The sequence below is a fragment of the Poecilia reticulata genome, linkage group LG16 (assembly GCF_000633615.1).
Source record: "Poecilia reticulata strain Guanapo linkage group LG16, Guppy_female_1.0+MT, whole genome shotgun sequence".
In the NCBI taxonomy this organism is placed as follows: Eukaryota; Metazoa; Chordata; class Actinopteri; order Cyprinodontiformes; family Poeciliidae; genus Poecilia; species Poecilia reticulata.
Window position 1 is genome coordinate 28721752 of NC_024346.1, and position 14988 is coordinate 28736739.

At 40.2% G+C, this 14988-nt stretch overlaps 1 protein-coding gene across 7 annotated transcripts in view; it reads left to right on the forward strand.

Moving 5' to 3' along the window:
* Positions 1 to 14988, forward strand: part of oxr1a (oxidation resistance 1a) — a 176355-nt gene that overhangs the window by 60991 nt on the left and 100376 nt on the right. For 3 of the 7 annotated variants that reach the window (XM_008431799.1, XM_008431808.1, XM_008431800.2), the window contains exon 3: positions 11738 to 11934. The exons of the other annotated variants lie outside the window; for them this stretch is intronic. In XM_008431799.1, coding sequence (XP_008430021.1) covers positions 11738 to 11934 — 197 coding nt within the window. The remainder of the gene's footprint in view (positions 1 to 11737; positions 11935 to 14988) is intronic. 7 annotated transcript variants of the gene reach the window in all.

Below are 14988 nucleotides of genomic sequence, written 5' to 3' on the forward strand. Positions count from 1 at the left end.
TAAAAATAATTGTGGAATATTTTAATTACATTTTTCGGAAGCCTAAGCTCAGTATGCTGATTATCATTTCTTTCTTTAAAATGCGACATTTCAACACCAAATTGTGACCTACGAAGTTACCGTGGTGTCTAATTTGCTTTTGCTCAGCATCCATAAAAATCGAAGTGCAGATGAAGCCGGTTTTGCTAATTGGTATGCAGCAGATGCCAGTTAAACCACGCAGACAAAGAAAAGATTCAGGAACTGTTAAAGGGTTAGAAAATTCAGTAACAATTTTCAAAACTGACAATTCTGATATACATGCTCAACACATAACATGCAATAAATATTTTGATAAAACTCTGGGCTGTCTGAGCTCTATACAAGTCTGAAATGAGTGTCAAGTTTATCCTACGTTATTTATTAGCTTTAGTATTATTTTAAAGCATGGTGGTGATTGCTCTGCCTTTTTTTTTTTTGGTTGTTTTTTTTTTTTGCTTGCTCTTGTGTAAGAGTGACAAACTTAAGTCATGTTACGCTGATGCAACCCTCAGCTGAGGCATTTTGTTGTTTCTGATTAGTTTTTTGGTTTATCTGAAACACTTTTTATCAGGATGAATCACCATTTAGTCCCTCAAGGATGGAATTATCAATAAGGATGCGCCAATCCACTTTTCTCATCCCGATACCGATACCTATTGGCCAATACCGATATGATACACAAACAGTGCTGAGTTGACTTAAAATTTTTCTTTTTTTAAACGCACAAATAAATGTACTGAATTATTATTTATTTTATTTTAAAGGGTTTTGTTGGCTCCAGTGGCCTTTATTTGAAAGTAGTTTGACAGGGAAGAGGGTTATGAGAGATGGGGAAGACATGCGGCAAATGTCGCTAGGCCGGGAATCGAACCTGCGACTACTGGCATGAGGACTGATGCCGGTGGTCGCTGGCACTGGTCGCTGACCTGTGCAAAGCACCTGGCACAGGTGCCACCACAGCACCCTAAATGTACTGAATTATGAAAGTTTCTGATTACTCTGCACCAGTACAGCCCACTTAAATAGACCAACTTTAATGTGTTCAATCAGTGCAATTAGGACTATAACAGCCAATGTAAGACAAATAATAAAGAAACTAGAACTGACAAAAATATCAGATTGGTGCACCTCTAGTTATTTACTGTCCAGTCCTTCATGTAGTCCAGAAACTTTACTTTGCAGAGCTTCACATTAATGCTGGAGGCAAATAATTGAGATTGACTTAAAGTTGTTGCTGCATATTAAAAAAAAATATATTTTCCGGGTTTGCAAAACAATGCAAACTCTCTTTGTGCACTTGATTGAACCGAGAAGCGTCACTCGCTCCTGCAGGGGATAGGCTTCAACTTGTCTCCAATGATTTGGTGTAAGACCCAGATCGACATGATTGACAACTGCCTAGAGAGCTTCTGGAGGCTCCGCCTTCATTTGCTAAGCCTGTCTGGACTGTCACTCCCCATCTAGAACCAGTTCTTACTCCTAGAATCATGGATTAGATGCTTCTTACTCTTGTTCCGAGGGTTGTAAGTCTCACCTAAACCGTCTCTTAGATCCTAATATTCTTTCGTTCACTTGTGACAACTTCTTCTTCACGTCGTCTTAGCTTGTACGCAAGTTGAAACGCGTCACACAACAGTAGGCTAATGTGTTTGCTGGATGGGTTCCAGTGAGCCGCAAAGTGTGCCAAGATCTGCCACTGCTGCAGTCTGCAGAGCGCCACCGGGTCGACCAGCTTGAGCCGACAGGCCTGCCAACTGTCGGGGGAGAGGGGAAGGTAGAGAGTAAGGAGAATAAAAAGAAGGACGTACGATGAAGGCCGTTTGGGAGCAGATTTGGCACCCTGAAGTAGGGTTAATCCCGCAGATAGAGATGACCACGGCTTTCCAACTCTCAGACCAGGCAGATGCTGTTAACACCAGCAGTGGCAGATGCTGATGCCTCAAGTCAACCAGTCGATGCTTTCTGTTTTGGTAATGAACAGATGTGTGACTGAGAGCGAGAGAGAATGCAGGGAAGTTGGTGGATCTCGTGTCTGTCGAAGGGCTGGCATCCAGGCAGAGACAATGGAGAAAGACTGCCGTGTTGGCAGGAGTGTGATATTGAAACACACGCCTGAGGAAACATGCAGTAGATCACTTCACCTCCTGGTCATCTCTCCTGTGTAAATCAGAACCTCTGTCGGCAGAGTGGTAAAGATAATGTATTTAGCTTGTTATTTTGAATAAATAGACTGACTGTGATTGATGTTACAGCTTGGCTTTCCTTGTTGGATTGGGGACCTTTTTATATCAAGACACATAAAAGCTTTGAGTAGAACTGCACCAAGAAAGGGTTTTGGAACTTCATCCCGGCAGCATATTTCCAACCGAAGCCTGGATCTGCTCTTGTCCAGCAGCAGCTGTAATTCCATTGACCATGATATTGCGCAAATTGAAATTCCAAAAATAAATCTGCTTAATGGAAATGCCTATTTTAAAAGGGCTCAAGTTTTTGATCTCAAACATTGATAAAAAAAAATTGCGTTAGTATGAGGTGGATGTTTGGCCGTTTTGAAATAGATGGAAACACTTTTTTTGCATGACGCAAGTCAGAAGATCAGAGTCGGAATGTTACTGCTGACAAAAATGACAAAGAAGACGAAAGGAAGTGGTAGGAGGATGATTTGTTTTGGGGATTTTTTTCTGACCATGTACAGCTCGCTCCACCAGAGCTCTCACAGCATCACGCTGTTCACAAAACGTTGTGTGTTATTTCTACATGTTGAGTCCATAGCTCTTCTGTAAAATCGTCAACTAATGTCCCCAAAACACCGCATACATAGCCGCTCCCATCCAATCCCATGGAAAATTGTCGGACGATTTGCACTGCAATTAAAATACGTTAGTCAATGTGGCTTCACAAATCGCTCGATGCTTACAACTACTTATCTTAAAATACGACATATAGCTTAATATACATTGATATGCACAAACTGGGGGTACAGCCAATCAGGGCCAAGGAAAATGAAAGGTGCTCTTGAATAGCATGTCAAGTAGCATTTCAGCTTCCTCTGATGTATTTTCTTTCAAATATTTTAGAAATGTTCTAGGAAAAATAATAATATAATCAATAATTTGGAGTCGAATTCCAGAAAGTTCACGAGTAATGAACCATCAATAGGCGGACGTCTTCTAAATTTTGCTAACATCTGTTGACCGTCATATTAAATATGCACATAAAGTAGTTTCAGTGGCGGTCCTGCGTCAGATAAAACCTTTTTATAACTTAAAATACTTAAGTTAAAGCCAGTGCTACATATTTTGCACTGCTTGTTAAAAATAATTAATTAAATCAGATCAGTGCCATGTTGCCGGTGGCGACACGTCGTGTCCTTCATGTTCAGAGTCTCAATGTGTCCACAGTGAGACACCAGGGCCGCTCTGTGTTATTTCAAGGACGCAGTATAAATGAGATAGCTGGCGTCTCGCACTTTTTTTCTTTTTTCTTTTTTTGCTAATTAATGTGGGCAGCCAGTCAAAGGTCCGTGCTTGAAGAAACGATCCCGGTTTCATCACCGCCTCTGCTCTGGGGTCAGGTTGGAGGCTTGTTTCACCAACAGTCTTGTTGAAAGTGAAAAGAGGGATTAAGATGATTCTGTGAACTTTTCTCTAATGGGGGTTTCTTTCCTCCTTAATGGAGCTTCCATCACAGCAGAGCACCATGAATCAATAAACTCTCTGCCCACTCTGGTCCCTGCTCTTAAACTATCCTAAACATTCATCTGCTGAGGTGAATATAAACTATAAAACCTCTCCCTGTTCATTAAAGACCAGACAATTTCTCAAAATAATTGGATGATAAAGGCCATATCGATGATTGGCTGTATAAGCATGATTAAATTGGCCAAACTTCTTATATCTGTTTCAGTTGCTTCCTTTAATAGATTAATTTGGAATAACAAAACACCTAGATCTAAGATGTTGTAGAAAAATTGAACGAATCAGTAACAAATCTTGAATTAAATCTTATTCACATGTGACTTTTACTGCATTTCTTATTTAAAGGGGCTAGTACTATGCATAATGTAAAGCTCAACAAAAGCTTTGCATCGTGTTATAATATTATTCCTTCATCCAAATCATCCCTGGGTTGTTACCTTGATTCTTTCATGCATGTTTGAGAAATCCTTCAATCTCCCATGGCAACCATTCAGCTGTGTAAAACATTTTTGGGGAGTTTCTTAAAGAGACAGAGACGCAATTTCAGTTGCGAAGTCAAATTTCTTATGTTTTTTGACGACTGGAGGTAATTGATTGTGCTATAAAATGACACTATGTTCCTGGAAATCACATAATACTTCCCCTTTAATGGAAACACCGCAATTGTGAAATTGGATTTTTTTCTACATTAGCAGAATATATAGAATATATAATAATAATAATTAATGTGCGCATTTGTAATGGGAATGCAGGTTTTGACAAAGAATGTTGTGGTTAGGCATGATCTGGTGGCGCTTCGCTGCATTCACTGACTGGGAAAATGTAGTTTCCTGAAAGCTGATTACCAAGGACAGCAAAAAAGTGGTCTGATTTCACTCTCCTGTTGATTTCTGGGAGCACATGCCAGTTTTTAGTCTGTATCCTGAGCCAGCACTAGAACAGATTACGGTACTTCACCACTTCTACAGTCTGTCCTCCCTCTCTAGTTGTAATGATCTGATTGTGCATGCTAAGAGTTACTGTTGCTAATTTCAGCACTGTGACAAGACAAAGTGGTGTCATGTTCTAACCAGCATGTACGCTGACCAATCATTGTCTGTTTATCGTCGGTGCTCTGCCAATCAGATCAGGAGGAAGACCATAGACTGACTGCAACACCTGAAGGCTGTGTGTGACTGAAGTCTGACGGAGTGTGTTTCTCTGCATTTAGTTATACACACAAGGGGCAAAATTCGCAATAGGAAAAACATCTCCTACAGTCATAATGAGCCACTAATATTTTCTCTTCCTTCCATTCATCTTTTTTTTGTTCCAAATCAGCTTTGTGTCAGCAAAGTCCTCAGTGAAAGGCTGGAGCTGAGGGGTGTTTCACAGTGATATAAATACACTTTGGAGAAATTTAAGTTTTTCCACCAGCTGTGTGCCCTCAGGCTGAAATGTTGATTTATGGGCTGTTTTTTTTAATCTAAATGGAGATGTTTGCTACTGTTGACAGATGCTACTAAGTGACAGAGAAATCATTGGATGAAGTTCCAGGGTTGGCTGGCTGCTGGGACATTTTGTGTGTTTCTGTTTGCTCTGTTAGGAGCTGGATGAAAATGTCCAAACTGACTTCAAAACGGGATTACCTTTACACTTATGATGAATAACTTTGTCATTAATAAATGGAAAATATAGATAATCACTTTTTATAATTACCAACCAGTTTACCCTGTGACCTATGGGTGAGCAATTATTGCATTGTTTATAATTTATTGTGAAAAATGTATAATAAGAATTCTGATGTTTTGACAATTAATTAAAATTTATGATGTTTAAATCCTCCCAAAACTATTCGTATTGTCAGGATTATTTTACTATTTTCTCCATTCTTTGTTCTGTGAATATACGCTTGCAAAATTCAAGAATTTGAATTTTGCAAGCGTATATTGCAAAATATACTCTTGCAAATTCAAGAATTTTGCAAGAGTATACTGATATTTATTTGTGTCAATAAATATCAATTGACCTATATTGAACAAACAAAATAGTAGAAATAACAATTCTAACGATAAAAGCATTTTGACAATAAATCAAAATCTTGACATGATACAGGATTTATCACGATAAATGATAAACGGTATGATAAATGTCTGTCCCTAATGTAGCACATTTTCTGTTGAGTCTGTATTTTTTATTTTTTTTTACTTGTCCTCAACAGTGAAATGAAAAGACAAAATCCTGCCTTTTTTAACTGAAAAGGGGGGGAGGAAGACATTAATGGTGATGCAGGTGGTAAATGGATGGAAAAATCCCATCCTTCTGACAAAATGTATAAACATCCAGCAGATGCTAAAAAATGTGTGGGAACCCTCAGCTGAAACGCATTAGGACAAAGTGCTGGCTGTCAACTACGGCGCAGCATGGGCACGTCTCCTTGAAGAAAATTCACGTGTGTTTGGAGATTGGTTTTCAATTTACCGTGAGGCCAGAGTGGAAAGAAGCAATCTATAACCAATCCATCAAATAAAGCGATATCGCTGTGACAATGATGTTTCTGTTGGTGAAGACTTCAAGGAGTGCCAACCGGATTACACTCAGTAGCACTTAGTTTTTTTATTTTCCCTAGAACAATGTTTGACAGCCGGTGGCTTGTGGTGGTGGGGGGATATTAGCCTTCCAGTCATTTTAGAAAGCAATTTTCACGTCAACACTGTTGTGCTTTTGCATAGCCAATGCTAGGATTTCAGAGCAGGAGAGAATGTGTTTTCAGACATTGATGTGTCTTAGATACTGAACAAAAGAAAAATGGCTTCAGTAAGTACACCGGTGGCCTAACATACGACCATTACTTTTAATGATCAGAAATGATTAGCATTCATGACCACCCAACTGTGTTAATGAACAAATACTAGCCTACCATCACTTGAGCTGCAGCTATCCAATACAGTTAGCTAACCCGGTTAAGCCTACATTAGTTTTTACAATCCAAGCATTATTTTTAAGATTATTGTTTTTAAAAATATTTTGTGAACTTATTGAACATTAAGAAAAAAAAAACATTTTAGCAGGAACTAAAACCGTTTTCAGGAGCTAACACCGCCAGCAGAGCTAACATCGCAGCAGGAGCTATGGCAAATTTAACAAGGTAATGAATAAAGTAACAATGAAGCGCCTTTACATTTCTACAACAAACTCTTAATATATTTCAGAAAACTTTTTGATCCTCATGTTAATTATAAACAACTTGAATTAGCAACTGGAGGTCTTTGAAAGGAGAACAAGAAAAATACTTTACATTTTACTTTTTTACTTAAATTTTTCCCATCTAAAAAGATAGAAATGTCTTTGGAATGGTCTAATGCAACAATGAATACAGTTTTTCTTCTGAAATATGAAAACAGTTATTTTGAGAAAAATCTTGTGGAAAACGATTATCTTGTCATAAAGTAAAACATTACATTTACACATGTGCAAAAGAGAAGAAAATTAAATCCTGTGATCTGTAATCTGCCTTGTGATAAAATAAAATGACATATACAGCAATTTTAAGTTTTGTTACATGGCTGATTTTTCAGTGTTTAAGAGATTGAGAGTGATTGCCTTGTGGCTTGATTCTGTTTTTGAGAAATTGTTTCATTTTAAACACATTGTTGTTAAGACTCCAGTTATACATGTATGCAGAAATTAGAATGACTTATACTTTTTGAAACCTAATCAAAATTTACTAAAACTGTTAAGAGCATTACAAACATCAGTGAATCTTTTCAATGTATTCTTTACTTTTCCTTTATCTGTAATCATAATCTAAAACATATCTGAGTGTTGGCAGTGTGTTTTATTTGCCATATACATACACAATGACTGTGCAGATCCTGATTAGCCCTAAGCTCCTTCAGAGTTATTTTTACTTGCACCCTGTCTCATCTTGGCAGGCGATCTCACCTCCTCACGACTTGAACAGCTCTGACTGAATCGCTCACAGCTGGACAGCTCCTCTGCTTTTTATTCTCCCAAGTACTTCTGATGTTGCCCTCTGCCTGCCTTTGCCACGGGCTAAAGAAAGTGAGACAATTAAAAAAAAAAAAAAAAAAAGAGTAGGGATTACATGGAGTCGGACAATTAGTTTAGAGAGGGAGCGCAAATTGGACCACCCACTCGGCCAGGAAAAACGGTGGGCCTCGTTTCTCTAACAACCAGTGAAAGAGATGAAAGGCTTCCTTATATAAATTACTCAGTGACGCCTGCTTTCAGGTTACAGTGATTAATAATCCACAGACCTATCTTTTTTTTTTTTTTTTCTCTCTTGGTGTTTTCTTTTATCTCCACCAAACAGGGCGTTTGGCCTTCTGTTGTCGCGGTCACCGCTTTATTTACATGGGCAGCCCGGTTTTAAAGCCTCATTGGTCAAATCCGCCACATCCACCCTTTGACACAGATTGCCGCCGTGGCATTTAACGAGGGCCGACGAGCGTGACGTGGCAGACGGCTTTGTGCATCATTATGAGAAGTGGTCACACAGAGGAGCGGAGAGCGGCACATTCATGCCGGATTTCATTAATGCTTCCGGATGCAGCAGAAGTCCTCATTAACATGCACAGCCACAGGTCGCTGCCGGCCCCTCTCCTCCTACTCTACGAGCGCTGGTGTCCCTGGCGCCAAGCGGGGCCAACTCATTATTGTTGGGCTTAAGGTAGTCCATGGCAGTCTAGTTGTTGTTGTGACTGCCTGCCTCACAAACTGAAATCTTTGCAATCTGGTCAAAAAGCAATTTGAAGCAAACAGACAGGGTGGTGGGAAAACTGGGGAGATCAATCAGGACTACGGATTTTTTCTTTTGCTTTTAGTGTGTGTGTGTGTGTGTGTGTGTGTGCGTGTGTGTGTGTATATATATATATATTTTATTTATTTATTTATTTTTTATTTATACATATATTTATGTACCAATGTAAAGTACCAATGTTACTTTAGAGGAATATTGGTACGATTATGTGACACCTAGTGGTACATTTGGAGCTTTCAGCCAACAGAATTTTTCTTTTGCTTGTAAGAATATATAGTATATAAAATGATGCCACTTAATCGTACCAGTGTTCCTCCAAGGGCCAAAAAGCCTGTTCCAAAAACAATAATCAACTTGCTTCGTTAACTTGCATGCTATGTCTCCAAAGGAGTTTGTTTTAAATTTTTGTCAGTTTATTGTCAGAGTGATTGAAAAGGTTTTTCTGCTTTTACTTTAAAAAAGTTACACAAGCAGCATTCACAGTGTTGTTTGTGCTGCCAGAAGTCAGACTACAACAATAAAAGTATTGTGCTGTTGCTGCAGCGGGTTTAAAGCAGAGGAAGTCGATACATAGACTCAGCTCCCCTTTTCTCTAATTCTAATCCGTCTTAGTGGGGGAATGATAAGCGCATTTTGACATAGCCCCAAATTTCCCATTGTTTCTGCATCCTTTGCCAAACTGCGTGGATCCCTGTAGAGTTGCACATTTTAGCGATGCCAGCCTCCTGCCACAGGTCAGACAGCCACTGCACAGCAGAGAGCAAAATGGCCTCCCTCTGGTGGTCTTTGGGGGAGTTTGCTCATAGATTTTTATCTTTGTTTACATTTTTTTCATCCTCCCAATTTGTGGAGAATGAGCTCTTTGCTTTACAGGACTTTAAAAAAGGAGACCATTTGCTGAAAAAGCAACAGATTGAGAGCAGGAATAAAGGCAAAACTTTACAAAATATATGGATTTTAAATGAAAACACCTTTGTCTGTTAATGTTTTAGCTAAAACTCCTCAAGTAGGCAACAAAATGTTTAGGAAAAGTAATTGATCCTTTTTTGCATCTTTACATGTATTTATAATGTTATAAAAAAAAACAGCTTAAGTGGTCAAAAGAGAAATCTGTAGAATGGGCCAATTTATATATATATATATATCAGATATTTTTTAATATATCAGATTTAATATGTCAGAGTAATCAATAGTATAATTGTTAGTTACAGCCCTACTTGAATTATGTTATCTGGTTGAACTTCTTCAATTTTAGTTTAAAAACGCAGTTGTGAATATCTGCTTTGGTTCCTCAGACCTTTGAAGGAACACAAACGGTAATGGACGTCATCTCCATGGAGATTATGCGTTTTCATTAGGCACTTGGACTCAGTGCAATGTGTGCCGCCTCGGACCATGAGGCGACGGGCGCTCGGGTGAAATGGCCAGAAAGATTCTGTTCGCTTCAGCAGTTTTGCTGGAATGATTGAAGGAGCGTGCGACGAGCCGCAGTGCTGGGACTCGTGTAATGCTGTTTCAGGACTTTTTCCACACTAGAGACAGATAGTGTTCTCAGGAGCAATTCTTCACGCTGTTCCTCCAAGTTTTTTCTTGGTGTATTTTTAAACTTTCTCTCCTTTTTTTGGCTATTTTTCTGTCTGTGAGTGTGTGCCCCAGTGGAGTTGGGGTAGTTTTTTTGGTGTGTTTTTGTCTGGATCCCTTTGTGGACTTCCAGTTTGTAAAGGGGCCAACTGAATGCTGAGTGCAGGATTAACTGTTCAGATTAGCCTAGTTAGCTCACTTTTATCTGTAAAACTTAAACCAGAGATCTCGTTAGCCTTTTAATAGGCTTGGTGTTGTTGTTGGAGACAGATTTGATTCGACCTCAGTCAGTAGGCCTTTGATGCGTTTTTTTATGTAAGCTGTTGTTCCAAAGCCTCTGCTGCTGGAATGTTCAACCTACAAACTGGCCTGTTTTCTATTTTTCTACTCTGATCAGCACTAAAACAGGCAAAATAACCTTCAACACAGTTGGTCCTGTTCAATACATCATCACTGACCCAGCAAGTAACATTGTCCTAAATCGGTAACAACTGACTCGAATAGATACCTAAGCTGCATACAAAACTGGACACTTTCAGCATTTAAATATTCTCTGATCCAGTATTCTGATTTAATCCATATATCTCAGTTCAATTACATGCAGATTGTAATATGTTTTGATTGGTAATTTTTACCTAGTGTTTTTTTTTTCTCTGAATATGATAATATACATAGTTACTATCTGCTTTATTGCTGCAATTTGTGTCCAAACATATTTGGATTCAGGAGTTTTTCACATTCTAAATTTGACTGCAGTTACCACAAAATATTTCCTAAATGAACCTGTACCATGTACCTTTCAGTGAGTTTGTAATTGTTATTGTTACATATGCAAATATATATATATATATATTGTTGCTATTGCTTGTTCTTTTTGGGGTTTTATTTCTCTTTCTGCAGGTGTAGAGACAAACTTCTGGGGTGTTCACTTGTGTTCTCTCTATACTTTTTTCTCTCTTCTGTCCCCATCTCCTTCTTTAGGTTTAGTTTAGCAAAAGTCTGGAACCTGAAGTCAGGCATCAGTTCAGTAGTTTTATGGTTTAACATACCTTTAACTGGCAATTGATTGAACAGACATGACCACCGGGGCGTGTCGTCTTATTCTCAACTGCATTCTGGTCCGTTTGTCAACAGATGGGTTTTATTAAGCCTTTTCAAAAGAGGCCACCAGCGTGGTTTTTGATGCATGAAAGAGAAGCCGCTATCTCTGCTGAATAAATTGGCTCCAGTTTTGTCACTGTTTTCAGTAAAGTCCAACCCCCACCTGACTCCTGCTGCTCTCTTCCCATACCCTGCTGTTTAATCCTTCTGTACAGTAGACAGCTCTACACCGGGTGGCGGGGGGGAGGCGAGTGATACTAATGAATTCAACCTCAACAAGGGTGTGATTAACCTATTGATTTCTTTTCCCTCACTTCCTTGCCACTTAGAAAATTGCCTCGCATGATTGCATTACTTTAACACAGCCTGTCGTCAACACCGACCATCCCAGATGCAAACGCTTCAGATCAGATGTGTCATTCTCCCTTCACGGCCTTCAGCTGTGAAGGTCACCTGTTCCGTCCTCGTTCCAACGTCCCCTCGCTAGCAACGCCTCCGCGTTGCGGTCTCTCCTCTTTTCTTTGATGGTGTCGGTAACCGGTTCTGCTCCTTTGCTTTGTTTCCCCCTCCTCAGGCTGAAGCAGAAGTCTCAGTCGGTGGATATTGCCAGTCAAGGTTTCTCTCCAACTCTGGTGCCAGCCTCGCCCCGCAACAAGGCTGCGCCACCTGTTGCCAAGGCGACCACTGGCCTGGCGGTGCAGGAAAACAACACCACCAACTCCCAGCTGCGCTCTCCTCGATGTGTCGAACTGAAGAGGGGGTACACCATAGGTAAATGACGTTGGGCGTCTGGGGCTGAACTGTTGGTTCTGCAGATTAAAATGTAAAATATTCAATTTTCAACCTGTTTCAGTTTAATTTGACTTTGATACATTAAACTGGATCCTTTTTTAAGTCCTGTGCATAGACTTTAGAGCAGTGGTCCCCAACCCCCGGTCTGTGGACCGGTACCGGTCCGTGGACCAATTGGCACCAGGCAGCGCAATAAATAATTAAATATTTCCGTTTTATGCATTATTTGAGTCTGGAGGATCTTTTATTTTGAAAATCCTTTAACCGGATTCTCTCGGTTACTTGCGCGCCAACACTGACCCCACAAGCAGCAAAATGAGTAAGAAACAGATCAGATGTCTTTAGAAAGTTTCTTTGCAAAGGGGAAAAGGCCCAGAGAAGAGACAGGAGAATGGATTTATCCCGGACCGATAGGTGAGTCCCACATTACAAACCCGCTCTGGTAACATGCGGCGACTGGCTGCTAATGAGGCCATGAAGCTTCAAGCTGCTTCGCCACATAGAGACCAAGCAGGCTGTGGATATAAGCAACACTTCAGGTGTCATTGTCTCTCATCACTCCCAGATGGGACCGTCTCGTTGCAGAGAAACAAGCTCAGGGCTGCCATTAGTCATTATCGTGAGTTAAAATGTTCACAAAAGTAAAATGTTAATTTTTGTGGCGCATCTGCATCTTATTTTGAAGGGATATGTAAAAGTTACCATAGCGACCAGAGTCAGAGACCGTTTGGGCAGTGGTCGAGAGGAGATGAGTAGAGCTTGTGAGTCTTAAGTCTGGTTTAGACGGCAAGATTTAAGAATTGTCGGCTGATTCTCCAAACCTCTGTGACCACAGAGCTGATWAAAGTACAACAGGTTCGATCGGTTTGTGTGTCCAAGGCAGGAGCAACACACCACACGAACCGATTCCAGACACGAACATCGCGATTCCTGAAGAAACTCCACAAAACTTCCAACATAGCACACGGGAATTTAGAATAAGCAAACACGGATGACGATGTAGAAGCAATAGTGAGAGTTTGTGGAGTCATTTTAAGAGATAAAAGACGTAACAAAAAGGAAAGGCGGTGGATAAAAGACAACGGGAGCAGCCGCTCTATTTGCTGCACTATGATTTGGAGGTGACTATGTTTTTTCATAGTTAACATTTTTAACTGAATAAACATAAACATATAATAATGACCTTTACATATATTAATAAACATTTCCACATATCATCTCTGATAGCCACCAGACTCTCAGTTGCGCGATATGTCAGCTGTTTGGGATTCCCCTCTGTTCTTGCGTCACCGCGCTTTCTGATTGGTTACCTGTCAGCAGGTTGTATTTTTGTTCCCAGTTGGGGAAAACCCCACAGGCTGCGATAAAAAGGCCAAGACAACCCAAATTGGGTATATTCAGGATTTAGCGGGAATATCAACACGCAGAAGCCTTATCTGACGGTTCACGCATGCCCCCACCCCCGGGCCGCAGCAAAATGTCCAAGTCTTGACCGGTCCGCGGTAATAAAAAGGTTGGGGACCACTGCTTTAGTGTACCTCTGAAACCTCACCATGCCACTTTCAAGGCTAGCTCTCCTTTGCTTCCCAACTCCCAATCTATCTCCTGCCAACAAACTCTAATTATAGTTCCCAGATGAGATTTACCCCTGGAATGAATTCTATTTTTGGCGACTGCGATGACGATGTGGGGGCTAATTGTCCGCTCCGGCTACGTTTCTGGGTTTCAAGGGTTGGTTGCTGTTGTGAGAGTTGAGTACACTTTGGGGAATTGACTTCACACGGTTGATGGAATGAGTCTGAGTTAATCTAATGGTGAACTGGGCAGTGTAATGCTTCCCAGTTCCATTAATTGACGTGGTTTAGCTAACAAGTTGCTTAGGTCGAAGTAAGACAGGAGGGAACACAATACATTGTTCTGAAAGTAATCCACCATGTTTGAATTTCTCACTAATCGCGTTTCTGTGATATGACAAACACATCACGGGGCATGTTGATGATGGTGGCTGCTTCTAACTAAAGCACCGCTATCCTACTAGATATTTTCTGACTGAAAGAAAAGGTGCAGAACATAACCTTCAGCTCATGAGAGTTGGGAGAGACGGGATAATGCACAATATTGTGTATTTTAAGAAAACAAGATGGTGACCGTCTTCCAAGGTGATACTCTCACATTGAAATAAATGAAAATTTCTATTTGTTTTTGTCTTCTCGAATATAGGCAATTTCGCAACTCAAAAACTTTGTTTTTAAGAATTTGTAGTTAGCATAACATTGTCCTGTTGAGGTTTTAACAAAATATTTTGAACTTGAGATGAATAAATGTAGTTCAGATTCATCCATCCATTTTCTAACACCTTTGTCCCTACTGGGATCAGGAGGGCTGCTGGTGCCCGTCTCCTGCGAACGTTTTGGGTTCACTCTGGACAGGTCGCCAGTCTGTCGCAGGGCAACACAGAGACAGACAGGAAAAACAACCATGCACACTCACACCTAAGAAGAATTTAGAGAAACCAATTAACCTAACAGTCATGTTTTTGGACTGTGGAAGGAAGCTGGAGTACCCAGAGAGAACCCACCAGGCACAGGGAGAGCATGCAAACTCCAAGCAGAAAGACCCGGACCTGGGAATCGAACCCAGGACCTTCTTGCTGCAAGGCAACAGCTCTACCAACTGCGTAAAAAGTAAAATATTTCTTTAGTTCTTTAGGATTAAAAGCAGATGTCAGTTTTAGCATCATAATGAGCTAATGGTTAGCTTGTCATGACATTCCTATGGTATGTCATAGGAAAAAACATCCATTTTTTTGGGTGTTTTTTGTCACTTTTTATTTTTCTGATAAATCTCCAAAACAACATGACATACACTTTCTTTTTCTGAAGCACCAAAGTCCAGAGTGGTGCTGGACTTTTATGAACAGTTGACTGCTGTGTGATGTGTATGTTGTTCTTCTGCTCATGACGGCCGCTCTGAGGTCGCAAACAACTCAACAGAAATCTTATTGCGATCGCATTTAATTTGTAGTGTGAACGA